The sequence below is a fragment of the Chroicocephalus ridibundus genome, unplaced genomic scaffold (genome assembly GCF_963924245.1).
Source record: "Chroicocephalus ridibundus unplaced genomic scaffold, bChrRid1.1 SCAFFOLD_26, whole genome shotgun sequence".
Lineage (NCBI taxonomy): Eukaryota > Metazoa > Chordata > Aves > Charadriiformes > Laridae > Chroicocephalus > Chroicocephalus ridibundus.
The window spans coordinates 1,739,812-1,766,517 of NW_026961775.1; the positions used below are offsets into that span (position 1 = coordinate 1,739,812).

Consider the following 26,706-nt stretch of genomic DNA (forward strand, 5'->3'; position numbering starts at 1 on the left):
CAGCTTTGGCTTTGCCTGGGCTGAACTGGGAAGTGCTCGGGAGAGGAAAACACCAGTGCAGAGCTCAGCTGTGTGAGTGCGAAGGCTGGGTGCACAGAGCAGTGTTCTCACACAGCCAGGCCTTCTGGAGAGACAGGAAGGACCAGCAGAGCAGGACCTGCTCTGTGCCACGGTCCCTGGACACCCCGGGGAACCTGCCCCAGGGTAATTGTCACCAACCAGCCCCTCACAGCTGCAGCAGCAGCCACACACCTCAGCTCAGAGAGCTGGTCTGTCCCTCCATGGAGGGACACAAAATGACTGCATCAGAAGTTTGTTCTTGCATCACAGACTTATGAATACACATTTCTTGTGTGCGATGAGATGAATTTGAGGGAGCACAAGTGCCAGCAGCTACTCCTAGGAGTGTCCTGTTGTGGGAAACTCAGCTTATTGAGATCACTTCAGGTTTGGAGTAACATCCGCTGGGTAACCACCACTGGCATGTGCTCCCTTGGGTGTAGGTCATAGAGACATCGCATCATAGAATCACAAAATGGTTTGGGGCTGCCAGCGCACGTATCCAGCTCATGTTCAGTTACTCCAGCCCCAGCATCCTCACGCCCTTCTCTGCAGGGCTGCTCTCAATCCCTGCGTCAACACACTCCATGAGTCTCCTGCACTGCTCACAGCTTCATGGGATGCTCTTCCAGCAGCTGCCAGGGTGACTGGAGTCCCCCAGTAGATCTCAGCCTCTGAGTGTGGTGCTTCCTGCAGGTGAAGTAAGAACGCTTCGTCAAAAGGCTCCTCTTGCTCGGGTGGCCTGTAGCAAACCCCAGCCGTGAGGATTCCAGCTGCACAAGGGTGCTCAGCTCCTCCTCTTTGTTCCCCAGGCTGCGTGTGTTGGTACAGAGGCACTTCAGCTGGACCACTGACCATGACAACTTCTTTAGAGGAACACACCCCAAATCCTATGAAGCATTTCACAGCCGTTTCCCTGTGGGTTCCGAACACACCAGCAGCCCCTGGCCCTTCTCTCTTCCTAAAAACTCCATCCCTTTCCCGGTCAATCCAGTCTGACATGCAACTGGCCTCTTTTACACCATGTTCTGCCTCCCCCCTCTTGGTTCCTCCCTGCTCCCCCTTCCGCTGCATGTCCCTCAGGGCTTTGCACAGCTCTATTCATTCCCGCATCCCTCCCAGACCAGGCTCCCTCTGACTCACAACGTTCTCATTTCAAACGGCCACTTGATCTTCCTGGAGGTGCCACCTGGACTTTCTTGATGGCCCACCAATTCCTGGGACTGGCAAAAGCTCTTTCTTGCCATGGACTCCATGGTTCTTTTCTCAAGTTTGTGGCTCAGTGCACTCTGCTTCTGCTTTCCCCTTTTTTCTCCCCGTTTCCCCATGAACAAGGTCCCCGCTCAGATGACCTTGCCGGAATAAACACTCCCCCTCTCACACGCCTCCATCCCTCAGCGTGACTGACCACCTTTGGTTCCCATCGCTGCCTCCCTGAGCCTTTGCCCTCAGGTTTGGGGCCCTGCACCTTCTTCTTGATGGCCACGTGGCCTGACAGCTGCCCCGCCCACCAGCTTCCGGTGGAAGTCCCGCCCCCTCTCCTCTACCGGGCCTCTGCTCTCTTCTGATTGGCTGCCAGCACCGGCCACCCCGGCTGGATGGACCTGGAAGTGCGTCGGACCCGGAAGGCCCTTCCCCTACATGCACGGGGGCCGCCATTGTGGTTTGTCCGCCATTTTATGCCGAGATGCCGCCATTCCCTGGCAGGGAGCTGCCATTTGGTTAAAGATCACACAGCGCCGTGATTGGCTAACGGCCATTTCCTGACACCGTCACACCCGCGTGTTCTCAGGCAGCCCCTGGGATGGGCCGCCTGCCTCGTTTGGATATAAAAATAGAATATTTATAGACAATATAATCATATATTGTATATATCTATGAAAGGAAGTGTATAATTCTACTAATGAATTTTTTTTTTTAATAATGCACCCATTATTTTTATATATGTACTTATGTATATGTGTATAGATTTCTACATGGGTAAACATTAATAAACATATAGAAATTAAATTAATAATCTTTGTTTCTAAAGTTTGCATAACTGTAAATTTGAAATGGAGCTATAGTTTTGAATTGAATAAACCCTTCTTCAATAAGATTTAGTGTAGTGAAGAATTAGAGTTTAAATGTGAACGGAAGCAGAAGGAAAAGGCCGGGTGGGGGTCCCCCACTTTACCAGGCTGCAGAACAAGCCCTGACAGGGTGGGCTGGGGGGAATTCAAGAGGGCGGAGGGGTGCCCGAAAGGTGGTGGGGCACGGGCACGCTGGAACATGCCCAGGGGCTACGGCCCCCTTCTAGGAGGGGTGAGCAAGTGACGGAGAGGGGGGTCAGTACTGGCTTGGGTCCCCCCAAAAGACGAGCACGCAGCAAATAGGTTGGTATGTGCTTGTGAGGAGCTGCTGCCTGAGTAGCCAACAGGCCAAGAGGAGGCTTCTGGTCTGTGCAGGAGCTTGTGAGGAGTCGTATCTCAGAGGTGAGCAGACAGCAAGCAGGGGGAGATGTGGGGGTCAGGTCTCTGGTGCCTGAGTAGCTGATAGAGCAGGAGCAAGGCCAGGGCTCCTGTAGGGGCTGGTGAGGTCACTGGTGCTGGTGTAGCTGATAGGATACACATGGCTCGGGCTTGTCCTTGGGATGTCACTCTTGGCTGAGTAGCTGATAAGGCAGGCCCAGGTGCACAGCTCGTGTAGGTGCCTGTGAGGTCACTGCAGCCTGAATCCCTCACTGGCAAGTACATGGCAAACGGGCAGATACGCTCCTGTGAGGTCCCGCTCAGCTGACAGGCCATGAGCTGACCCACGGATCGTGTAGGTTTGGTGAGACCCTTCATGTCTGGACACCTGACAGGCCAGGAGCATGCCCACGCCCTGCATCTGTGCTTATGAGGTCACTCATGCCTGAGTAGCCAGTGGGCCAGGAACAGGCCTAGGGATTGTGTAGGTGCCTGGAGGTCACTGGTGCCTGCGCAGACGACAGGCCAGGAGCTGTCACCTGGCTTGTGGATGTCTCTGCCATGTCACTGGTGCCTGAGGAGCCCAGGAGAAACATGTCTTGTGCTGGGTGTTTTGAGGTCCCAGGTGCCTGAGAAGCTGGTAGGCCAGGACTAAGCCCCCATCTTGTGTAGGTGTTTGCAAGGTCACCTGTGACCGCTGAGCTGACAGGCCAGGAAGAGGCCCATGGGTTGTGTAGGAGCTGGTGAAGTCACTGCTGCCCGCGTACCTGGTAGGGCAGGAGCAGGAACATGGGGGGTGTCACGGGTGCCTGAGTAGATGATGCCATTAAAATAGTATTTGGCCCCCACCCCAATATGGGGTTTTTGGAAGAACCATCGTCAGCAGAAGCCCGGACACAGCACACACACGTGTGACAGCGGGACTCCTGAGCACGCAGCAGCAGCAGCAGGAGGGTGCGAGGTCACGATCACCGTAACCCCTGCGCACACAGGGGTGGCAGCAGGAGGGACAGGAGCTCCTTCTGCAGGTTCTTCTGCTCCTCCTTGACGTGCTCCTCCTGCACCTTCAGGAACTCCAGCTCCTGCTGCAGCTTTGGGAAGGTGCCTGGGAAGGTCATGGAACAGATCCTCCTCAGTGCCATTGCACGGCACATGCAGGAGAACAGGGTGATCAGGCCCAGTCAGCATGGGTTTGTGAAGGGCAGGTCATGCCTATCAAACCTAATATCCTTCTATGATAAGGTGACCCACTTAGTGGATGAGGGAAAAGCTGTGGATGTTGTCTACCTGGATGTTTGCAAAGCTTTTGACACCGTTTCCCACAGCATTCTCCTGGAGAAACTGGCTGCTCATGGCCTGGACAGGTGTACTCTTCGCTGGGTAAAAAACTGGGTGGACGGCCGTGCCCAGGGAGTGGTGGTAAATGGAGTTAAATGCAGTTGGTGTCCAGTCACAAGTGGTGTCCCCCAGGGCTCGGTGCTGGGGCCGGTTCTCTTTAATATCTTTATCAATGATCTGGATGAGGGGATCGAATGCACCCTCAGTAAGTTCGCAGATGACACTAAACTGGGCGGGCATGTTGATCTGCTTGAGGGTAGGTTGGCTCTGCAGAGGGATCTGGACAGGCTGGACCGATGGGCTGAGACCAATGGTATGAGGTTCAACAAGGCCAAGTGCCGGGTCCTGCACTTGGGTCACAACAACCCCATGCAGCGCTACAGGATTGGGGCAGAGTGGCTTCAAAGCAGCTCGACAGAAAAGGACTTGGGAGTGTTGGTTGACAGCCGGCTGAATATGAGCCAGCAGTGTGCCCAGGTGGCCAAGAAGGCCAACAGCATCCTAGCCTGTATCAGGAATAGTGTGGTGAGCCGGACTAGGGAAGTGATCATCCCCCTGTACTCAGCACTGGTGAGGCCCCACCTCGAGTACTGCCTTCAGTTTTGGGCCCCTCGCTACAAGAGGGACAGTGAGGTGTTGGAGCGTGTCCAGAGAAGGGCTACAAAGCTGGTGAGAGGTCTGGAGGACAAACCTTATGAGGAACGACTAAGGGAGCTGGGGTTGTTTAGCCTGGAGAAGAGGAGGCTGAGGGGAGACCTTATCACCCTCTACAACTCCCTGAAAGGAGGTTGTAGAGAGATGGGGGCTGACCTCTTCTCCCTGGTGAGAAGTGATAGGACGAGGGGAAACGGGTTCAAGTTACGTCAGGGGAGGTTTAGATTAGATATTAGGAAACATTTTTTCACTGAAAGGGTTATTAAACATTGGAATAGGCTGCCCAGGGAGGTGGTGGATTCACCATCTCTGGAGGTGTTTAAAAAAAGGGTAGATGGGGCACTTAGGGACATGGTTTAGAAGTGGCTCTTGTCAGGGTAGGCTAAAGGTTGGACTCGATGATCTTAAAGGTCCCTTCCAACCTCAACAATTCTATGATTCTATGATTCTCCTGCCACAGCTGGAGGTCGGGGGGAGGTCCTACCTGCCCCCACCATCTGCCTGCACCCCCTCCTGCCCGCCGCCCACCTGCCTGGACCCTCTCCTGCCTGCACCCCCCTGTGCCCGCACCCACCTTGTGGCGGGTGTCACGGTCCTCCAGGTCCTCGGGTTCGGGCACCAGGAAGGACAGAGACGGGGCAGGGCGTGGGGCGGCAGCTCCTCCTGGGGGGGCGTGGGGGGGCTGCACCCAGGGGTGGCGGCACCCGGCGGGAGGGTGGTGGTGGTGAAACCCAGATGAGAGAGGACACCTGGGCAAGGGGGGGCACCCGGACATTGCGGGGGGACAGTACCCATGGGCTGAGGAGGGCACCCAGAGACTGGGGGGGGCCCCATGGGGAGGAGTCGCCCAGAGACTGGGGGGGCTGTCACCCATGGGGGGGCACCCAGAAACTGGAGGGGGACGCCAGAGATGGGGAGGGGGTACCCAGAGACTGGGGGGGGCACACAGAGATGGGGGGAGGCACCCAGATATTCGGGGGGGCGCAGCCAGAAAGTGGGGGGGCACCCTCGGATGGGGGGGAGACCCAGAACCGTGGCGGGACCCGGAAGCGGGTGCGGGATCACGCGGACATGGCGGGGGGGGACCGAGCGATGAGCGCGACCCGGTAGCGGGGGCCGCCCACGGGCGGGTGGGGGCCGGGGGGTCCCGGGAGAGTCTCAGCGGTGTCCCGTCCCCCCCCCAGGGTGTCCCCAGGGTGTCCCCGGGCCAACCGACCTGCGCGACCTCCCGCGGCGACCCCAGCTCCGCCATGCTGCCGCGCGTCACAGGGCAACGCCCACCGCGGCCGGAAACCGCGCCCACTTCCGGCGCAGGGGATGATGGGAGATGGAGTACGGCCCTGTGCGGACCAGTCATCCCAGTACGGGCCAATAATCCCAGTATGGACCAGCATAGAGCGATCCCAGTGCGGTCCCAGTGCTCCCAGTATGACTCCCTCACTCCCCCCAGTTCTCCCAGGGTGCTCCCAGTGCTCCCAGTATGACCCCCTGACTCCCCCCAGTGCTCCCAGTGCTGTTCCAGTCCTCCCAGTATGACCTCCTGACTCCCCCCAGTGCTCCCAGTGCTCCCAGTATGACCCCCTGACTCTCCCCAGTGCTCCCAGTGCTGTCCCAGTGCTCCCAGTATGACTCCCTGACTCCCCCCAGTGCTCCCAGGGTGCTCCCAGTGCTCCCAGTATGACCCCCACTACTCCCCCCAGTACTCCCAGTGCGGTTCCAGTGCTCCCAGTATGACACCCTGACTCCCCTCAGTGTTCCCAGTGCTTTCCCAGTGCTCCCAGTATGACCCCCGGGGATCCCCCCAGTGTTCCCAGTGTGGTTCCAGTGCTCCCAGTATGACTCGCTGACTCCACCCAGTGCTCCCAGTGCGGTCCCAGTTCTCCCAGTGTGAATCCCTGAATCCCCCCAGTGCTCCCAGGGTGCTCCCAGTCCTCCCAGTTCGACGCCCTGACTCCTCCAGTGCCCCCAGTGCTGACCCAGTCCTCCCAGTATGACCTCCTGACTCCCCCCAGTGCTCCCAGTGCTCCCAGTATGACCCCCTGACTCTCCCCTGTGCTCCCAGTGCTGTCCCAGTGCTCCCAATGTTGTCCCAGTTCTCCCAGTATAACCCCCTCACTCCCCCCAGTGCTCCCAGGGTGCTCCCAGTGCTCCCAGTATGACCCCAACTACTCCCCCCAGTACTCCCAGGGTGCTCCCAGTGCTCCCAGTATGACTCCCTGCCTCCCCAATGTGTTCCCAGTGCTGTCCCAGTGCTCCCAGTATGACCCTCTCACTGCCCCCAGTGCTCCCAGTGCGGTCCCAGTGCTCCCAGTATGACTTCCTGACTCCCCCCCGTGCTCCCGGTGCGGTCCCAGTGCTCCCAGTATGACCCTCTCACTCCCCCCAGTGCTCCCAGTGTGGTCCCAGTGCTCCCAGTATGACCCCCTGACTCCCCCCAGTGCTGCCAGTGCTGTCCCAGTGCTCCCAGTATGATCCCCTTGCTCCCCCCAGTGCTCCCAGTGCGCTCCCAGTGATTCCAGTATGACTCCCTCACTCCTCCCAGTGCTCCCAGTATCACTCTCTGGTTACTCCCAGTGCTCCCAGTATGGTCCCAGTGCTCCCAGTATGGTCCCAGTGCTCCCATGGTGTGTTTTAACCTCAGAGGGCAACAAAGAACCACATGCCGCTCGCTCGGGCCTTCCCAATACGGGAAGAATTGGAAGAAAAAAGGCAAGACTCTTGGGTTGAGACAAAGGCAGTTTCACAGAACAGCAAAGGGAACAAGAAAACAACAACAATCACACGGACAGAGGAATGTACAAACACGATTACGGAACCGCCGCTCCCCGCCGCTCCCCGATCGGACCCGGGACGCCCCAGCCCGCTCCAAGGGGAGATGTCCTGCCCCCTCCCCCGGCAGCTCAGGGTGGGCATGGCTCACATGGCATGGAATACCTGTGTCCTGGGGAGAATGAACCCTGTCCCCGCCGCAACCAGGACATTATCCACCCCTTATTCCAGACCATCTCTGCCATGCCCACATCTTACAGCTTCCAATGAATTGCCACCACTTTCCCCTGTCATGTATATATATACGTATATATTCATGCAGATATAGTGCCCTTAGTCTATGGGCCATCCCTCCAACGTGTCCCTTGAGTTCATTTCATCCATGGCTCTGGGCTCCATCTGTTAGAACAGTCTGTGTCCTGGAGAGAATTAACCCTATCCCTGCCAGAACCAGGACAGCAGCCCAGAAAGACAATCATAGCCTGGGCTGCATCTACAGAAGCCTGGCCAGCAGGTGGAGGGAGGGGATTCCCCGTCTCTACTCCAATCTCATATGACTTCATCTGGAATGCTGTGTCCAGTTCTAGGGGCCCCAGCACAAGAAAACTTGGACCTGTTAGAGTGGGTCAAGGGAAGGATCACCAAAAATCATTGGAGGGCTGGAAGACCTCTCCTAGGAAAAGAAACTGAGACAGTTGATGTTGTTGAGCCTGGAAACAAAAAAGCACCAAGGAGACCTTCTTACGGCCTTTTACTCTATGAGGGAGGCTTATAGAGGAGAGAGAGAGAGATTTTACCAGGGCCAGTAATGACAGGACAAGGGGCAACGGCTTTACACTGAAGGAGGTTGGATTTAGACTGGACATAGGGAGGAAATTTTTCACAATGAGGGTGGTGAGACACTGGAAAAAGTTGCCCAGAGAAGTTGTGGATTCCCCATCATTGGCGGTGTTCAGGGTCAGGTAGGGCGGGGCTTTGAGCATCCTGATTGAGTCGCAGATGTCCCTAAAAAACAGGGATTGGACTAGATGACCTTTCAAGGTCCTTTCAAACCCAAACCATTCTGGGATACTATGAGGGCAGATGTGGCCACACCAGTGCTGAGTCAAGGGGGAAAATAACTGCCCTTGTCTGGGTGTCCATGGTCCTTCTAACACCACCCCATATGCAGCTGGCCTTAATGGTGCTGAGCCTTTACCAGAGGCTCATATGGCATCCCTCAAAATGCCCAGGCCCCTCTCCTCTGACTCACTCCTCACCTCGTCCTCTCCCACTTTGCCCCTTCTCCTTGAAAAGCTTGAGGAGGTTTCTGTTGGCCACGTCCCCAGGTGTCTCAAGGTCCCTGTGCACTGAAGCTCCAGAACATCAGCATTTAAATTGCATGTGCAGACGGCTCATGCTGAGTCGTGGTTCCTCTAACAAGACAACTTGAGTAGCTGTAGGACAGCAGAGGCAAGAAAAGGGGTTACTAGTGTCATGGACGTCATGATGAAGGTGGAAAGTGCCACTGTAACGAACTCAGAAACACCAAGGGAAGGGCCAACAAGGAAACGGTGAAAAAGAGTTGGCTCTTTGTATGGGAGGGGATGAGGATGATCCAAGAGAAGAACTTGAGAGTGGAAGAAGAGTGGAAAAGGGCATGAAAGTTGAATAGAATCATAGAATTGTCTTGGTTGAAAAGGACCTTTCAGATCACCTACTCCAACCATCAACCTAACTCTGACAAAAGCCATCACTAAACCATAGCTCTAAGCACTATGTCTGCCCATCTTTTAAATACCTCCAGGGATGGTTCCTCAAAAACTTCCTGGGCAGCCTGTTCCAATTGTTAATAACCCCTTCAGTGTAAAAATGTTTCCTATTATCCTGCCTAAAATTCCCCTGGCACAACTTGAGGCCGTTTCCTTTTGTCCTATCACCTCTTACTTGGGAGAAGAGACCAATCCCTACCTCTCTATAACCTCTTTTCTGGGAGTTGTAGACAGTCAGAAGTCTCCCCTCAGCCTCCTTTTCTCTAGGCTAAACAATCCCAGCTGTCTCAACTGCTCCACATGTTTATTCTCCAGATCTCTCACCAGCTCCGGTGCCCTTCTCTGGACCTGCTCCAGCACCTCAATGTCTTTTTTGTGGTGAGGGGCCCAAAACTGGACACAGTACTCCAGGTGGGGCCTCACCCGTGCCGATAGGGGGACAATCACTTCCCTACTCCTGCTCACCGCACTGTTCCTGATACAGGCCAGGATGCTCTTGGCCTCCTTGGCCACCTGGGCACACTGCTGGCTCATATTCAGCCGGCTGTCCACCAACACCCCCAGGTCTTTCCTGCAGGGCAGCTCTCCAGCCACTCCTCCCCAGGCTTGTAACGCTGCATGGGGTTGGTGTGACCCAAGTGCAGGACCCGGCACTTAGCCTTGTTGAACCTCATACCACTGGCCTTGGACCATCGATCCAGACTCACCAGATCCCTCTGCAATGCCTTTCTACCCTCAAGCAGGTCGACACTCCCACCCAACGTGGTGTCATCTGCAAACTTACTGAGGGTGCACTTGATCCCCTTGTCTAGGTCATTAACAAAAATCTTAAAGTGAACTGGCCCCAATACCGAGCCCTGGGGAACAAGCATCAGGGTGACCATCTGCACACAAACATTAACAGCTGACCAAACGGAGCTTGAGTCCAGGGGCAGCTGGAGAGACGCTGGGATTTGGCCAACAGAAACGTCTTGAAGTCTTTCAAGGAGAAGTGTCCAGTCCTGCATCCCGGGGAAGAATAACCCCAATGCAGCAGGACAGGCTGGGACCTGATGTGCTGAGCAGTGACCCTGCGGAGACGGGGCTGGGCACCCTGAGGGACGCCTCATGAGCCAGTGGTGCACGCTCACTATGAACAAGGCCGGCTGCCTACGGGGCTGCAGGAGGAGGAGCGTGTGCCCCCCAGGCAACTTGAGTCACCTTCCCCTTTGACTCAGCACTGCTGTGGCCCAACGCACACAGCTGTGTCCCAGTGTGCGGCTCCCCATTTTGGAGAAGTGGAGAGGACCTGGAGAGTGTCCAGAGGAGGTCTGCCAAGAAGGCCTTTAGGGCCCAGTGCACGTGTGCTTGGTGGAGAGGCTGAGGGACCTGGGCTTCTCTGGCCCAGTGGCAGGGAGGCTCTGGGCACTATTGGAATGGCCTGAACCTGGTTGAAAGGTTGTTTCAGAGACTATGGAGCTTTTCTTTGGGGAGAAACAGCAGGAGAAAGAAAAAATGCAACAAAGGGCAGCTTGGGAGGTGGAGACTGGACACCAGGAGAAAGAAGTGCAGCTGCAAGGGCAGTGCTGTGCTGCAACAGATCACCCAGAGGGAGTCGGGATCAGCCCAAGGCGTTGTGTTTCAGGAAAAGCCAAGGACGATGGAGAGAGATGAGTAAAGGCAGTGAGATGCTGAGGGGAGAGCAAGACGGGGAAGCAGGGGGGATGTCTGCAGCCTGCAGGGGAAGAGGAGCAGATGTGGGACACCATAGTACCGCCTGTGGTGGAGACGATCAAGGGAGTTGGCAAGGCTGAAAGCCCCCAACAGTGCTTATGTCTTTCTCCTCTTGGCTGTGGCTGTTGTCTGTGCCACCAAGGCTACCAGAAGACACCATATCCTTACAGCACTAGGGCCTTAGCGCCTCCTCTTCCCCACCCGGGAGCCATCATTCTGTCTTTCTGCCCTTGGCATTGCACGTCCTCCCATCACAATGCCCCAGGAAGAGCCCTGAGCTGTGCTTGTGGGGCAGGATCTCCCTTCCCAGGGGCTGGAGGCCAGGGCTTGGCCCTTTGCCTTCCTCTCACACATTCAGCATTAGCCAGCGTCAGAGACACCTCTCCATTGCCTTTGCCTACCTGCCCTCACTGCCTCCAGTTTTCCCTCAAACGAGCTCCCAGGAGCCTTTGGCAGTAATGGCCCTCAGTGGGACCCATTAACGCTCCAAGAAACTTTCAAAATTACATCTGACGTTGACTTCTGGAGAGGTTTCATCAGCCTCCCCTGTGTCTGAGCTTCATGGGCTCAACACCAAAACCACCAGAGAGGTCAATAAAATGCCTTGGGCTGGTCCTGCTCAGTACAGAAATGGGGGTTGGCCGGGCGGCAGGAATCCGTGTTCGCTGCTCGGGATGGGCATCGGGGGGTAAGCAATTGTGCTGCATCACTCCTGGTTTCCTATCTCCTTTTACAATGATTGTTAGTTTCTTTCCCGTTACTGGTCTATCAAACTGTCTCTATCTCAACCCATGAGATTTTTATTCCTTTTTCTCCCTCTTCTACCTATCCCTCTGCAGGGGATCAGGGGGCAGTGAGTGAGGAGCTGCGTGGTCTTTCCCCCCCAACAAGGCTGAGGAGTGAGCTGGCTCTGCTCATGTCACTGCAGCTTTAGGACAACCAGGAGTTTCCTTGAGGTTTTCCTGCAGGAATATGCTAAGCAGCTCCTCTGCGTTACAAGTGGATTACAGATGAGGTAACTAGTGAATGGCAGAAGCTGTAACCCCTTTCCCCAATCCCCGCTGCTGTGGAGCAGGGATGACTCCTTGGGAGCCCACAAGCAGAGCTCTGCTCCTCACGGCACACTTGGCCAGCAACAATGAGAGCTCCAACAAGGGCAATGCAGAAAGCTCCCGCAAAAAAAGGACACGGGCAAAGTGTGTTTTTGGGGCTTGGGTTTGGAAGGGTAGGCAATGGGAAGGGATTTGCTCAGAGCTGTCCTGACTTGCGAGTGGGCTTTCCTCCTTTGGCAGTACCTCGGGAACAAAGGGATGCGATGTCCAACGGCAGCTCCATCACCCACTTCCTCCTCCTGGCATTCGCAGACACGCGGGAGCTGCAGCTCTTGCACTTCTGCCTCTTCCTGGGCATCTACCTGGCTGCCCTCCTGGGCAATGGCCTCATCATCACTGCCGTAGCCTGTGACCACCGCCTCCACACCCCCATGTACTTCTTCCTCCTCAACCTCACCCTCCTCGACCTGGTCTGCATCTCCACCACTCTGCCCAAAGCCATGGCCAACTCCCTCTGGCACACCAGGTCCATCTCCTTCTCGGGATGTGTTTCCCAGGTCTTTTCCTTTGCCTTCTTGATGTCAGCAGAGTTTTGTCTTCTCACCATCATGGCCTATGACCGGTACGTTGCCATCTGCAAACCCCTGCACTATGGGTCCCTCCTGGGCAGCAGAGCTTGTGTCCACATGGCAGCAGCTGCCTGGGGCAGTGGCTTTCTCAATGCTCTCCTGCACACAGCCAATACATTTTCAATACCTCTCTGCCAAGGCAATGGCCTAGACCAGTTCTTCTGTGAAATCCCCCAGATCCTCAAGCTCTCCTGCTCAGACTCAGACTACCTCAGAGAAGTCTGTCTTCTTTCTTTTAGTATCTTTTTTACTTTTGCCTGTTTTGTTTTCATTGTAGTGTCCTACGTGAAGATCTTCAGGGCTGTGCTGAGGATGCCCTCTCAGCAGTGACGGCACAAAGCCTTTTCCACGTGCCTCCCTCACCTGGCTGTGGTCTCTCTGTTTCTCAGCACTGCCACATTTGCCTACCTGAAGCCCACCTCCATCTCCTCCACAGATATAGACTTAGTGGTGTCATTTCTGTACTCGGTGGTGCCTCCAGCAGTGAACCCCCTCATCTACAGCATGAGGAACCAGGAACTCAGGGATGCCCTGAGGAAACTATTGCAATATACTGCAATATTCACAGAAAGCAGCAGGACAACTTTTTGTTCATAACCTTTTTACAGTCTTCCTTTGTTTCCTTCTTTCTTCCTTCCTTCCTTCTTTTCTTATTTCTTTCTTTCCTTCTTTCCTTTTTTCTCTTTCTTTCCTTCTTTCTTTCTTTTTCCTTCTTTCTGTATTTTCTTTCTTTCTTTCTCTTTCTTTCTTTCTTTTTCTTTCTTCCTTCCTTCCTTCCTTCCTTCCTTCCTTCCTTCCTTCCTTCCTTCCTTCCTTCCTTCCTTCCTTCCTTCCTTCCTTCCTTCCTTCCTTCATTCCTTCCTATATTACTTGCTTTCTCTTCTCTCTTTCTCTCTTTTACTGTTTCTCTTTTTTCTCTCTTCCTCTTATTTTAGACTTTTGATAATATTATTCCTTAGCTCACTTTTTGAGCATCCCAATGATGTACATGAAAAGCAGACTCCCTCCATACTTGAAACAAAATAAAAGCAGCAGCAGAAAATCAAGCAGTGAATGAATGCTTTATTTTGCTTTGCTTACACACGCAGCTTTGGCTTTGCCTGGGCTGAGCTGGGAAGTGCTCGGGAGAGGAAAACACCAGTGCAGAGCTCAGCTGTGTGAGTGCGAAGGCTGGGTGCACACAGCAGTGTTCTCACACAGCCAGGCCTTCTGGAGAGACAGGAAGGACCAGCAGAGCAGGACCTGCTCTGTGCCACGGTCCCTGGACACCCCGGGGAACCTGCCCCAGGGTAATTGTCACCAACCAGCCCCTCATAGCTGCAGCAGCAGCCACTCACCTCAGCTCAGAGAGCTGGTCTGTCCCTCCATGGAGGGACACAAAATGACTGCATCAGAAGTTTGTTCTTGCATCACAGACTTAGGAATACACATTTCATGTGTGTGATGAGATGAATTTGAGGGAGCACAAGTGCCAGCAGCTACTCCTAGGAGTGTCCTGTTGTGGGAAACTCAGTTTCCTGAGATCACTTCAGGTTTGGAGTAACATCCGCTGGGTAACCACCACTGGCATGTGCTCCCTTGGGTGTAGGTCGTAGAGACATCGCATCATAGAATCACAAAATGGTTTGGGGCTGCAAGCGCACATTGCCAGCTCATGTTCAGTTACTCCAGCCCCATCATCCTCACACCCTTCTCTGCAGGGCTGCTCTCAATCCCTTCGTCAACACACTCCATGAGTCTCCTGCACTGCTTACAGCTTCATGGGATGCTCTTCCAGCAGCTGCCAGGGTGACTGGAGTCCCCCAGTAGATCTCAGCCTCTGAGTGTGGTGCTTCCTGCAGGTGAAGTAAGAACGCTTCGTCAAAAGGCTCCTCTTGCTCGGGTGGCCTGTAGCAAACCCCAGCCATGAGGATTCCAGCTGCACAAGGGTGCTCAGCTCCTCCTCTTTGTTCCCCAGGCTGCGTGCGTTGGTACAGAGGCACTTCAGCTGGGCCACTGACCATGACAACTTCTTTAGAAGAACACAGCCCCTGGGATTGGCTGCCTCCCTCCTTTGGCCCAGAAGTGCTTGGATATAAAACTATAAGATTGGTAGGCAATATATACGTCTAGAGGAATATATCTATGAAAGGAAGTGTATAATTCTATTAATGAATTTATTTATTCATTTATAAATAGATACACTACTTATATATATCTCTATAAATGTATATACATTTTGATGTAGGTAAACATTAATAAAGGTATAGAAATTAAATTAATAATTTTGAATTGAAAATTTTGAATGTTTCTAAATTGAATTGTCATTTTTAATTGGATAAATCCTTCTTCAATAAGATTTAGTGTAGTGAAGAATTAGAGTTTAAATGTGAACGGAAGCAGAAGGCAAAGGCCAGGTGGGGGTCCCCCACTTTACCAGGCTGCAGAACAAGCCCTGACAGGGTGGGCTGGGGGGAATTCAAGAGGGCAGAGGGGTGCCCGAAAGGTGGTGGGGCACGGACATGCTGGAACATGCCCAGGGGCTACGGCCCCCTTCTAGGAGGGGTGAGCAAGTGACGGAGAGGGGGGTCAGTACTGGCTTGGGTCCCCCCAAAAGACGAGCACGCAGCAAATAGGTTGGTATGTGCTTGTGAGGAGCTGCTGCCTGAGTAGCCAACAGGCCAAGAGGAGGCTTCTGGTCTGTGCAGGAGCTTGTGAGGAGTCGTATCTCAGAGGTGAGCAGACAGCAAGCAGGGGGAGATGTGGGGGTCAGGTCTCTGGTGCCTGAGTAGCTGATAGAGCAGGAGCAAGGCCAGGGCTCCTGTAGGGGCTGGTGAGGTCCCTGGTGCTGGTGTAGCTGATAGGAGACACGTGGCTCGGGCTTGTCCTTGGGATGTCACTCTTGGATGAGTAGCTGATAAGGCAGGCCCAGGTGCACAGCTTGTGTAGGTGCCTGGAGGTCACTGGTGCCTGCGCAGATGACAGGCCAGGAGCTGTCACCTGGCTTGTGGATGTCTCTGCGATGTCACTGGTGCCTGAGGAGCCCAGGAGAAACATGTCTTGTGTTGGGTGTTTTGAGGTCCCAGGTGCCTGAGAAGCTGGTAGGCCAGGACTAAGCCCCCATCTTGTGTAGGTGTTTGCAAGGTCACCTGTGACCGCTGAGCTGACAGGCCAGGAAGAGGCCCATGGGTTGTGTAGGAGCTGGTGAAGTCACTGCTGCCCACGTACCTGGTAGGGCAGGAGCAGGAACATGGGTGGTGTAGGGTGTTGTGGTGTCACGGGTGCCCGAGTAGATGACAAGCTGGGAGCCAAGCAGTAGTTTATGTAGGTGTTTGTGAGGTCATTGGTGTCTGAATACCTGATAGGCCAGGAGCAGGAACGTGGCTTGTGAATGTCGCTCTTGTGATTTCACCGCTGCCTATGTAGCTTTTGGGCAAGGAGCAGGCATATGGCTTGTGTGGCTGCTTCTGATGCCATTAAAATAATACTTGGACCCCACCCCAATATGGCTTTTTGGAAGAACCATTGTCATCAGAAGCCTGTACACAACACACACACACACGTGTGTGACAGCGGGACTCCTGAGCACGCAGGAGCAGCAGCAGGAGGGTGTGAGGTCATGGTCACTGTAACCCCTGAGCACACGGTGGTGGCAGCAGGAGGGACGTGAGGCGTGAGGTCACTGTCGGTACCACTCATGAGCACACGGCAGCAGAAGTAGGAGAGTGTGAGGTCACCGTCAGTATAACCCACGAACACACAGCTTTGGCAGTAGGAAGTGTGTGATGTCACATCACCGATGTCACCCCGTGCCCATGGGGCTCGGTGCAGAGCGGCCGTGTGCATGACAGGGGCATGACGGGGGCTGGGAGCTGCCCGTCCCCATGTCAGCGAGGCCGAAGGAGCAGCCCCTGCGGCCCTGGCTGGAGCAGTCGGGGTGGGGGTGGCTCGGGGGCACTCTAGGGATGTGCCTGGGCACGGCGCCAGGAGGAAACCACAGACTTCCTGCCCGGGCGCTGCGGGGGGAGCGGGGGGAGCACGGCGAGGCCACGTGGGCTGTGGTTTGTGCACCTGCAGGCTCCAGCTCCCGCTCCGCCCGCGGGGAATAACGGCCCCTGGGTGACACACTGAGAGTCAGGGACACGTCTGAGCCTCTGGGCTTCCCGTCTGCTGCCAGGGCAGGGACATGATCCAGCTCCGGCTCCTGCGAGGGACTCACTGTGGGGCCCTGCAGGGAGGGACGGACAAGCCAACCCTCCTGGGATGGAGCCCTTGCCCTGGATGAAGACCTCTCCCAGATGCTGCTCCCAGCACAGTGAGGTCGGTAGCAGGGGCAGGGGCTGTTTCCTCCCCATCCTGACACAGACCCTGGTGCAGTCCCCGCTCCATGGTCACCGCAGCTTGGGGGCAGCTGGACACTTGCCTCATGGCTTCTTGGATGAGCCCAGCGCAGGAGATGCTCAGTGCTTCCAGGCCCACAGCAGGGTGCAAGGGGTGACTAACCAAATTCCCCTGCACACCCAGCTTGTCCCATGATGATCCGCCACCACAGCGACCATGACACCGGCAGTGGGACATATATGTCCCTCATATATGGTCATGAACGGCGCTGGAGAAGTTCATTGGCGGGCTGGGCTGTGTCAGAGGGGAGATAGCTCCCGATAACGTCTAAAAAGGTGCTGCTGCTTCGATTGGCTCCTTCCGCAGCTGGGTCGGCATCTGCAGAGATATATCACCCTCCCATCATCATTGTCCCCCTGAGTCCCCAGGAGCTGTGACAGGGAGTGGGGAAGAGCAGGGCTGTGCCAGCAGGGCAGGAGGCTCAGGATGGGAATGGAGGGACTCCTGTCCCCTCGGGTGCTGTGGCTGCTCCTCTGGGTGCAGCTCTGCAGAGGTAAGTGCTGGCTCCCTTTTCCCACAGCCCAGGGCCATCGGGTACCAGTGGGGTCATCAAGAGCCCTTTGGGAAGAGGGTTTCTTTCCAAGTGCCGCTGAGATGAGGGTCAGAAGGTGCTCAGGTCTATGGACCCTGTGCCTTTGCCTGTGTCCATCTGGGTGGGAGCGGGTGTCTCCATGATGCTGTTAAGGGGTGCTGGGCTGGGGAGGAGCAGGTGCCCTGCGCACGGCCTGGGGATACAGGTTTTGGGTGGGCATGGGCAGGGGCCCTTTGAGGTGGGAGGAGGTGCTGAGGGCTGTGGGACAGAAAATGGCCGGGCGGGTCTGGAGTTAGCACCCCCAGCCTGCACAGCCCATGGGGAGTCGGGGGACGCCCACACATCCCCAGGGAGAGCCTGGAGGGGAGAGGGCTCCCATCCTGGTGCCTGCGACAGGCAGGGGGGACCCCAGACCTGCACTCTGGGACTCGGTGCTCTCCTGACCAGTCCCATCTCAGTGGTTGAAGGGGCTGCGGAGGTGAGACTGGAGAATGGCGGCGGACGCTGTGCTGGGAGAGTGGAGGTGAAACACCAGGGCCAGTGGGGGACCGTGTGTGATGACTCCTGGGACACGAATGATGCTGCAGTGGTTTGTAAGCAGCTGGGCTGTGGGTCCGCTGTCAAAGCTCATGCTGAAGCATACTTTGGGGCAGGATCCGGCCCCATTTGGATGGATGATGTTAAGTGTCACAGCACAGAGTCGGCCCTGTCTGACTGTAGACACAATGGATGGGGTCAAAGCAACTGTGATCATGGTGAGGATGCTGGGGTGACATGCTCAGGTAAGGAGCCAATCTCTTCCCCACCTTTGGGACTGGGACAGGAGAAGGGACCTGGCTGTGCCCTCAGGGAGCAATGAACGGCTGCCAGGGCAGGGTCCTGTGTTGCTGGTCACACTGCCAAGCTGGGACTGTCATTGCTGGTGTCCCTGGTCCCTGAGGAAAGACCAGTGGGCTTCCACCCACTGCTGGGCCCCAAGATGGTTCATCCCACCCTCAGTTGGTGCCTGGGGCTGGGAGATGAATCCCCCTCAATGCCCCGCATTTTTTGTTGGTTCTCATCTTTCTTCTCCAATTCAGCCAGCACCTGTCTGGCATTGCTGAGGGCCAGGTTCCCCTGTGCCAGAGGCACCGAGAGCTGCTCACGCGGCCACCCACAGCCCCAGAGAAGGGTGCAGAGTGGCCAGTGGCTTTTGGGTTGTGCCTCCTGGCAGACACAAGTCCCTCAACCAAAGCAAAGGGGCCGCTCAAAGGGAAAAAGCCCTGTCCTTGGGCAGAGGAGCAGGGTGTCCCTGGTATACCTGTGCCATCAGCACCCATTGGGAGCTGCTGGGAGGGTCGTGGGTCTCTTTGCCTGTGGCCACCTTGCAGGCCAGGTGGGACATGGGTACGTAGCTGCCAGAGGGCTGTGGGAACTCACAGGGTTCTTTGGTTACTCCAGGATTTGTCCGGCTGGTTGGAGGGGACAATCCCTGCTCAGGACAAGTGGAGATCCATGACGGGAGCCAGTGGAAAACTGTCTGTGACTCCGACTTTGGTCCCAAAGCTGCCGACGTGGTCTGCAGAGAGTTGCAGTGTGGCACAGCCCTGTCTGTCCCCGGGGCAGCTCACTTTGGAGAAGGCGCTGGTCCCATGTGGGACAGAGAGCTGCAGTGTGTGGGGAATGAATCCCTTCTCAGCTCCTGCCCCACGGGGTCCCCCAGGGACCAGCCCTGCACCCACGCGAATGCTGCCGGTGTCACCTGCACACGTAAGGACTCAGGGCAGGGTGTTACCACCGGGGGTGTGCCGATGATGGGGGAGCAGGGACGGGACTGTGCTGTGCTGGGTGTGAGGACAGAAGGGGTGATCACAGAACCATAGGATAGTTTGGGTTGGAAGGGACCTTTCAATGTCATCTAGTCCAACTGGCCTGCAACCAGCAGGGACCTCTTCAACTAGATCAGGTTGCTCAGAGCCCCATTAGACCTGACCTTGAATGTTTGTCTGCAGCCCTAAAATGGTGCAGAAGGAGGAGAAAGGCAGGGTGTCCATTTGGCCTCTACTCCACCACCCAAGGCAGCAAAAGCACGTCTGCCCTGTCTCATCCTTCTCTGTCCAGAGTTCACAGGGTTCAGGCTGGTGAACGGCAGCACGGCGTGTGAGGGGAGGGTGGAGGTCCATGTGCAGGGGACCTGGGGCACCCTCTGTGCCTCCCGCTGGGACCTCTTGGACGCCCACGTTCTCTGCCGTCACCTCAACTGCGGGTTTGCTGAGTCCATTCCTAAAGGAGGGCATTTTGGGAGAGGAAGCGGCCCTGTCTGGAGAGACTCCTTCCACTGTGACGGGACTGAAGCCCACCTGGGAGAGTGCCCAGTGACTGCCCTGGGGGCCTCGCCGTGCTCCCATGAGAACGACGCTGCTGTCATATGCTCAGGTGAGTGCAGGAAAACACTCGGTTACTCTGTTTTCCTCTTAAATGCTCCCAAAGCAGGGGACCCTGTGGCAGTGCAAGGCTCTGGCTCAGAAGGTCCCCACAGAGGGCTGGCGGCAGGCAGGCGAGCTCCAGGGCCCTCCTGCAAGGGTGCCAGAGCCTGGAGACGTGCTGCAGGCTGCCGGGCTCCCCGATGCCACCAAGGGCTGGGGCATGGCTGCTCTCCCCAGGCCCAGCTCGCTTCGCATCCCTGCGGCTGGTGGGTGGAGGAAGCCCGTGCGACGGGCGAGTGGAGATCTTCCAGCACGGGACGTGGGGCAGAGTCCTGGATGAGCAGTGGGACGTGCAGGAGGCCAGCGTGGTGTGCCGGCAGCTGCAGTGCGGAGAGGCAGAGGCAGCCTACAACCCCCCGAAGGCTCAGAGAGGGACGGGTCCCGTGGGGCTGCGCGGGGTGCGGTGTGCAGGGCACGAGGCCAACCTGACCCTCTGCAACACCCCCCTGCCTGAGAGTGCGCTGGAAGCAGGGATTGCCGAGGACGTGGGGGTCGTTTGCTGGGGTGAGTGGCGCTGCACGGCCCCCCCAGGCTCTGGGCTGGGTGGGCAGCCGGCCCTTGATGGCAGCCGGGGTTTCCTCCTGCTACAGGGAGCCGTCAGGTGCGGCTGGTGAACGGGCCTGGGCGCTGCGCTGGGAGAGTGGAGATCTACTACCAGGGCAGCTGGGGGAGCGTCTGCGATGACGGCTGGGACCTGTCTGATGCTGCCGTCGTTTGCCACCAGCTGGGCTGCGGAGGGGCGCTGGAGGCGGTTGGCTCCGCTCGCTTCGGGGAAGGCTCCGCTCAGATCTGGCTGGAGAGCGTGAACTGCTCCGGGGCCGAAGCTGCTCTCTGGGACTGCCCGGCAGGGTCCTGGGGGCAGCACGACTGCGGGCACAAAGAGGACGCAGGAGTCGTCTGCTCAGGTGTGTGCCGGGAGCTGTGGTGGGAGCCCAGTGCCCAGGCAGGCCGGGACGAGGGGAGAGCCGGACACGGCCGAGGCTGTTCCTGGCCAGCTCTGAGCCCCTGACAAAGGCCATCGTGGGGACACCCATGCACAGGTGCCCTCAGTCCCACCGGGGGTCCCTGGGGAGCTCCGCTGTCCCTGACGGTCAGCAGGGAGGGCAGGGGTGTCTGTCCATCAGGGACATTTCTCTGTCCGTGGGTGCAAGGGGGACTTGCTGGACGTGCCTTTGCCTGTCTGAGGGCCTGGCGGGTGCAGGGGTGTCCCTGCTCCCCCAGCCCCAGCCCAGCCTGTTCCCCCTCGCTGCCTTTCCTCCCAGAGTTCATGGCCCTGAGGCTGGAGAACGGCACCAACTGCTCCGGGCGCCTGCAGGTTTTCTACAATGGGACGTGGGGGAGCGTTTGCTCCAACTCCATGACTCCTGAAACTGTGTCGCTGGCATGCAAGGAGCTGGGCTGCGGGGACAGAGGGTCCCTGGAAACCCAACGGCCCTACGGCAGGCTGTCTGGCACGGCCTGGCTGGACCGTGTGGAGTGTGGGGAGAGAAACAGCTCCTTCTGGCAGTGTCCCTCCGCTCCCTGGCACCCGCAGTCATGCGACGACCTGCGAGAGGAGACCCACATCACCTGCAAGGGTAATTCTGAGCTAGCCGGGCACCAGCATCCCCTGCGTTCCTGTTCCTGGCTGGGCATGGTCAAATTCCTAGGCCTGCAGGGGCCTTTCGTTTCCAAGCCAGACGCTGCTGCTGCTGGTACCAAAAATGGGACTTCCTCTCCTGGAGCCCCACACATTCACCAGCGGTTGCCAGCCGGGCTCCCAGCTTCGCCTGGTTGAGGCAGAGGTTTCTCGAGGCAAGGTCCCAGAAGGGAACAGCCAGGGCTCTGAGGAGTGTCCCTTCCATGGACACCCTCCTACTGCTCTGTGACCCAGGGTCCCTTTGGGGCTGAGCAGTCAGGGTCCCCCACATTGCCGAGTGTGTGTCCCCCGAAGGACCAGGGTTCAGCTGCTGCCATGGGTGGGTGGCACGAGCTGAGCTGAGCCCCGCTCTCTGCTGCACGCCCCCCTGCAGCAGCCCCTTCACCACAGCGTTTCCCTCTGCAGGGAGTCAGCCAGAAACGCCCCCGGCCCCAATGGCTGCGTGCCCCAGCACCCCGAGCTGCACAGGTAGCTGCTCCTCTGCATGCCCCTCTCGCCTGGCAGGGCTCTGCCTGCTGTCCCGCGGCCCTGGGAGCTCTCTGCCTTCTCCAGACAGGGAGAAGATTCGTGCCATGGGAGGGGAGAAGGGGTGCTCTGGCCGAGTGGAGGTGTGGCACCGCGGCTCCTGGGGGACGGTGTGTGACGACTCTTGGGACATGCGGGATGCCGAGGTGGCATGCAGGCAGCTGGGCTGTGGCCCTGCGGTGTCTGCCCTGGCCGAGGCTGCATTTGGGGAGGGGAGCGGCCCCATCTGGCTGGAGCAGGTGGAGTGCCGGGGGACAGAGCCATCTCTGCAGGACTGCTGGGCCCGGCCTGGGGACAGCGGTGCCTGCCGCCATAAGGAGGACGCGGCCGTGAACTGCTCAGGTGAGCGGCAGGGCTGGGACACCTCACAGGGAGCCCTTTTCCCCATTGGCTGCCATCATGGCTCCAGAGCTCCTGAGAGCAAGGCCATCCCTGCAGAGCAGGAGAGCCTTTTGCCGAGTGGGCAGCAGCTTCTGTGGGGCTGGGTGTCCTCCATCTTCTGCCCGCAGGGCCCTGCAGCCCCCAGGGGCATCTCCCGGGCTGCCGGCTCTGTCCCTGCTCTGGGCCCTGCGCTCCTTCCTGGCCATGCTCACCAGTCGTGCAGGAGGGGCGATTTGGGTGGGATGTGGCAGGGATGTCTGCACATGCACACGTGCGCACACACACACACACACGGTGTGTCAGAGAGGAGGCTCCCTGGTACCTGCACCCCCACACTCTCAGCCCAGCTCTCCTTCTCCTCCTCTGCAGATGCACCCAGGACGGCAGCACCAACCCCTCCAGCAGGTAACCCGTCCTCCCCACCAGCGCTGGGTCTTCTTGGGGCCAGGCTGTGACCCACAGCCGGAGGGAAGGGGCTCCTTGCTGGGCTGTGAAACTCCCAGGAGGAGGCAGCGGGGTAGCGGTGGGGCGGGAGGCTGGGGAGGGCTGTCATTCACCCAGCCAGGTGGGAGCTTCCCCATCCCTCATCCCCTGAAACCCGGTATGTAATGGGGGTCAGGACTGGGGTGTGCCGGCCCCTCACCTCTCCCAGGCCTGGTGCTGCCCTTTCTGTGTTCCTGCCATGCAGATCCCACGCGGGGCCGTCTGACCGGCAGCGGGAGAGTCTCCTTGCCCGTCATCATGTGCATCATCCTGGGAGCCCTTGTCTGCCTGCTCCTGGCCCTCCTGGCCGGGCAAGTGCGAAGCGCCAGGGCTGGGCGCAGAGGTGGGTCCCTTCCCAGGGGAAGATGCCTGCTGGCAAGGCCAGGGGTGCCGTGGGGTGTCAGTGAGTGGGAGAGGCAGAGCTGGGGGGACAGGAGTGTGTGCTCTCTGCGGGATCCCACCCTCTCTCTGACCATCCCTGGGCCAGCCCTGCCTCTGTCCACAGGCTCTGAGAGAGCTCAGGAGCCCTTCCCTGAGGCCGTGTACGAGGAGATCGGTTCCAGCCCAGCATGGCAGAAGCAGGCAAGGTTCAGCGGCTCAGGTTGGTGTGCGGCCCTCGTTGAGGACACATCTACAGTGCTCTTTCCCCTGGCTGCCACCCAGGGTTGACCCCTGCAGCCCCCTAACCCATGGTTCGTGCGGTTGTGGGGCTGTTGGATCTGTGTGGGGAGCACCCATGTCCTGGGCCCAGGAGAGAAGCTTTCTCCCCACCTGCTCTGCGCGTCCCATTTGGGGACAGCCCCTCTCTGCCTGCCCCTGCACCCTGGGGGACACCTGAGGGGTGAGGGAAGCGGCTGTCCCAGGGCAGCTCTGGCAGGCCCTTGGAGGTGGGCTTTGTCCCAGGGCAGCAGGGTGAGTCCTGAGCCCTCGTCCCCGTGCAGCCGTGGCTCTGTGGGTCCCACGTCCCCAGCAGCACTGAGCACAAGCTGGGTCAGCAGAGCGCACTCCTCTAACACCCGCTGGGCCTCTCTCCAGGCTCCTATTCAGAGGGGTCCCTGAGCAAGCTGCAGCCCTACCCCAGGGACAGCGAGGAGGAGGATGGTCCGGGGTCAGCACCAGGTAATGGGGGGCAGGAAGGGGTGGATGTCTCCTCCCTGCAGACATGTGATGGACAGCAGTGTCACTGAGGGTCACCCTCGGAGCTGGGAGGACGGGTGGGATCTCCTGTGGGGCTGCAAACACCGATGTCGGAGCCCCACGTCCCTGCGCATCCTCCCATCCTCTGCTCTGCAGAACGCATCTTCTCACTGACACCAGCTCTCCTCTCCTTTCAGATGTCCCTGTCCTGCCTGGAGGTGACCCAGCTGATGGCTATGATGATGCCAGGGAGGTTTCTGACCCTGGGGAGGATCCTTCCCCTGGGCAGGAAGACTGGGAAATGCCCAGGGTGGCAGAGGAAGGATCTGGACCCACGGATACCCCTGGAGGTGAGAGGGAAAGAAAGTGCTGCTGGTTCCTGGGGTGGCATCCCTGGTGCTGGATGAATCGCTGTCACACTGAGAGCCCAACGTGCTGGGATGGGGGAACCTGCCCCAGGAGTTTTTCCTTGGGGGCTCCATGGGTGGGAGAGGGAGCTGAACGTCTCAGGACTGGTGAGGAGAAGGGAGAAAGGTGATGTACAGCCCAGGAGAGGCACCCCATGGGGTGAACATGCAATGGCCTGCCTTGCTGCTTGCAGGGCCAAACCTGCTCTCCCAGAGAGGTGTTGGTGCCCCTGGAGCTGAGGGGGATGGCTGGTCCCTGTCCCCAGAGAGCACGGGCTATGACGATGCTGAAGAGGTGTCTGTGGCACATCCCCCTGAGGACACAGAGGCTGTGACACCGGAGCTCAGTGCACAACGGTCCCTGAGCCCCAGGCCAGGAGAGCCCGTCCCTGCAGTGCAGCTGGGGGCAGCCAGGAGGGAGGAGAGGTCTGTGCAGCTGGGGGAGCCGTGAGCACCAGGGAACCCTCTCCCTTTTCCCACGGGCAGCAGAATCTGCCAGGGGTTTCCTCGATTTTGATTCCCCTGTTTTTATGCAGGAGCCCCCATATTGGTTCTTATTAAAAGCCTTTGAGCCAGAGCTGTGCTTGCCTGCCCAGGTGCTTTAGTGTCTCCCCGAGGGTGGTTGGAGGAAACCAGAGCCCAAAGACATGGCGGTGGGGAAGGGGCATGTCTCGGGTGGGTGTGTGGTGCAGGGCAGTGAGCTGAGCTCAGGTCCAGCACAGCTGCCCGCCTCTCTCCTGAGAGGGGGCTCCAAGGAGGCAGCGCACACAGCCCTCCTCACCCCACAGCCAGACCCTGGCTGGGCAGGGCAGGCCCACAGTGCCTGCAGAGGACCAGAGGCTCCAGCTCCAGCCTTTCCCTGAGGCTGGGCATTCAGGGAAGAAGCCCCTTGGAGATGCTGGGGATGGAAGCCAGGATCTCCCACATGCAAAGTGGGCGCTCTGCCACTGAGCTACACCCTCTGGAGCCTTCCCAGCAGGAGACACTCTCCTCCCATGAGGGGTCTGTGACAAGCACAGCCCCGTTGTCCCCTGGGTGCCCAGGGACCCTCTGCAGCAAACAGCACTTGAGCCCTCCTGAGATGGGGGAAGTCCGCACGGCCTCTCCCCTGGGGCCTGATCCTGGCACAGGGCTGCACGGCAGAGCACTGCCCCTCCAGCGTCTCTGAAGAGCGATGGGGCAGAAGGAGGCTCTGGCTGCAGGTGCTGCTCCCACGCTCTGGCCCCCTCCAAGGCCAACGGAGAGGAGAAAACTCCTGAGCCTCCTCTGCCCCCCAGGGCAAGGGCAACCCCTCTGTGTGCCACATCTGTGCGCAGCGGCACAGGAGGAGAAATACAACAGGGTGAGGGACATGCCCTCCCTGGGGTGAGGTGCCCCCAGGCTCTGATGGCACCCCAGGGTGTGCGATGGGGCAACATGGGGGCAGAAAGCTCACACGCCCTCATCCATGTAGCGGGCCTCCTCCTGCACCCCTCTGCCCCACAGCATCCCTGGAGGTGGGGTGAAGGGCAGGTGTCCATCTCCATGGGGCTGATGCCCAGAGAGGAGCATATTGGTGTGTTACCAGTCATTGGAGCAGGGGGGCAAAGGGGGCCAAGAAATTCTGCTCAGGACAGCGTGTGGCTAAACAATACCGATGGCCATGCACTCCGGTGGGTGATCCTCAGCGTGCCTTTGTCAGCTGTCCTGGGCACATCGGAGGTCTCACTGCAACACCCCCCCGGGGGAAGGATGCTGCCATTCAGGCCGCAGCTCCAGGGAGTGCCTCTCCCTGGGACTATGGGTCCAGTGGCCTCTGCTCTGGGAACTGAAGACAAGGTGCAGGAGGCGCCTGAGGAGGGGAACAGACTCTGCACCCTTGAGCATGATGAAGAGGAGAGGAATTGGGTCGTGCAGAGACCCCGCAGAGGACACATCCCGATCCTGTGGAGCAGGGAAGGGGGCACAGCTGGAGACCTCCCCAAAGCAGCCCTGAGTGGAGAGTCCTGCCCAGGGGCAGGCTGGGGACTTGTGGGGCTGGAGGGAGGCTCCTTCTAAGCCGCAGATGTGCAGGTCCAGGGCAGGGACAGTGCTCTGGCAAGAGGTGAAGGAGCAAGCAGGGCTGGGGCAGGCTGGAAGGCGGCAGACGGGCTCTGCAAAAAGCAGAGGGAGAAAAATCACTGCTGAAGCCCAGGGCTGAACCAGGCACCTTTAGATCTTCAGTCTAACGCTGTCCCAGCTGAGCTCCTTCAGCCCTGCCCCAGCAGCCCTTGTCCCTGGACCACCCCTGCCGGGCCCCAGGCTGACACAGACGAAGAGTGCTCCTCAGGGAGGTTCCCAGGGAAAAGCTGTGCCCAGCCCC

At 58.1% G+C, this 26,706-nt stretch overlaps 1 protein-coding gene across 1 annotated transcript in view; it reads left to right on the forward strand.

The window, feature by feature from the left end:
* Positions 1-24,936, forward strand: part of LOC134509671 (antigen WC1.1-like) — a gene marked incomplete at its 5' end in the record, with an annotated part of 49,006 nt that extends 24,070 nt beyond the window's left edge. The window contains 10 exons of the mRNA XM_063322251.1: positions 17,796-18,110; positions 18,769-18,845; positions 20,392-20,698; positions 21,056-21,370; positions 21,838-21,900; positions 21,985-22,299; positions 22,708-22,743; positions 23,027-23,164; positions 23,327-23,422; positions 24,902-24,936. Of these exons, the coding sequence (XP_063178321.1) occupies positions 17,796-18,110; positions 18,769-18,845; positions 20,392-20,698; positions 21,056-21,370; positions 21,838-21,900; positions 21,985-22,299; positions 22,708-22,743; positions 23,027-23,164; positions 23,327-23,422; positions 24,902-24,936 (1,697 nt within the window). The remainder of the gene's footprint in view (positions 1-17,795; positions 18,111-18,768; positions 18,846-20,391; positions 20,699-21,055; positions 21,371-21,837; positions 21,901-21,984; positions 22,300-22,707; positions 22,744-23,026; positions 23,165-23,326; positions 23,423-24,901) is intronic.
* Positions 24,937-26,706: the final 1,770 nt, after the last annotated feature.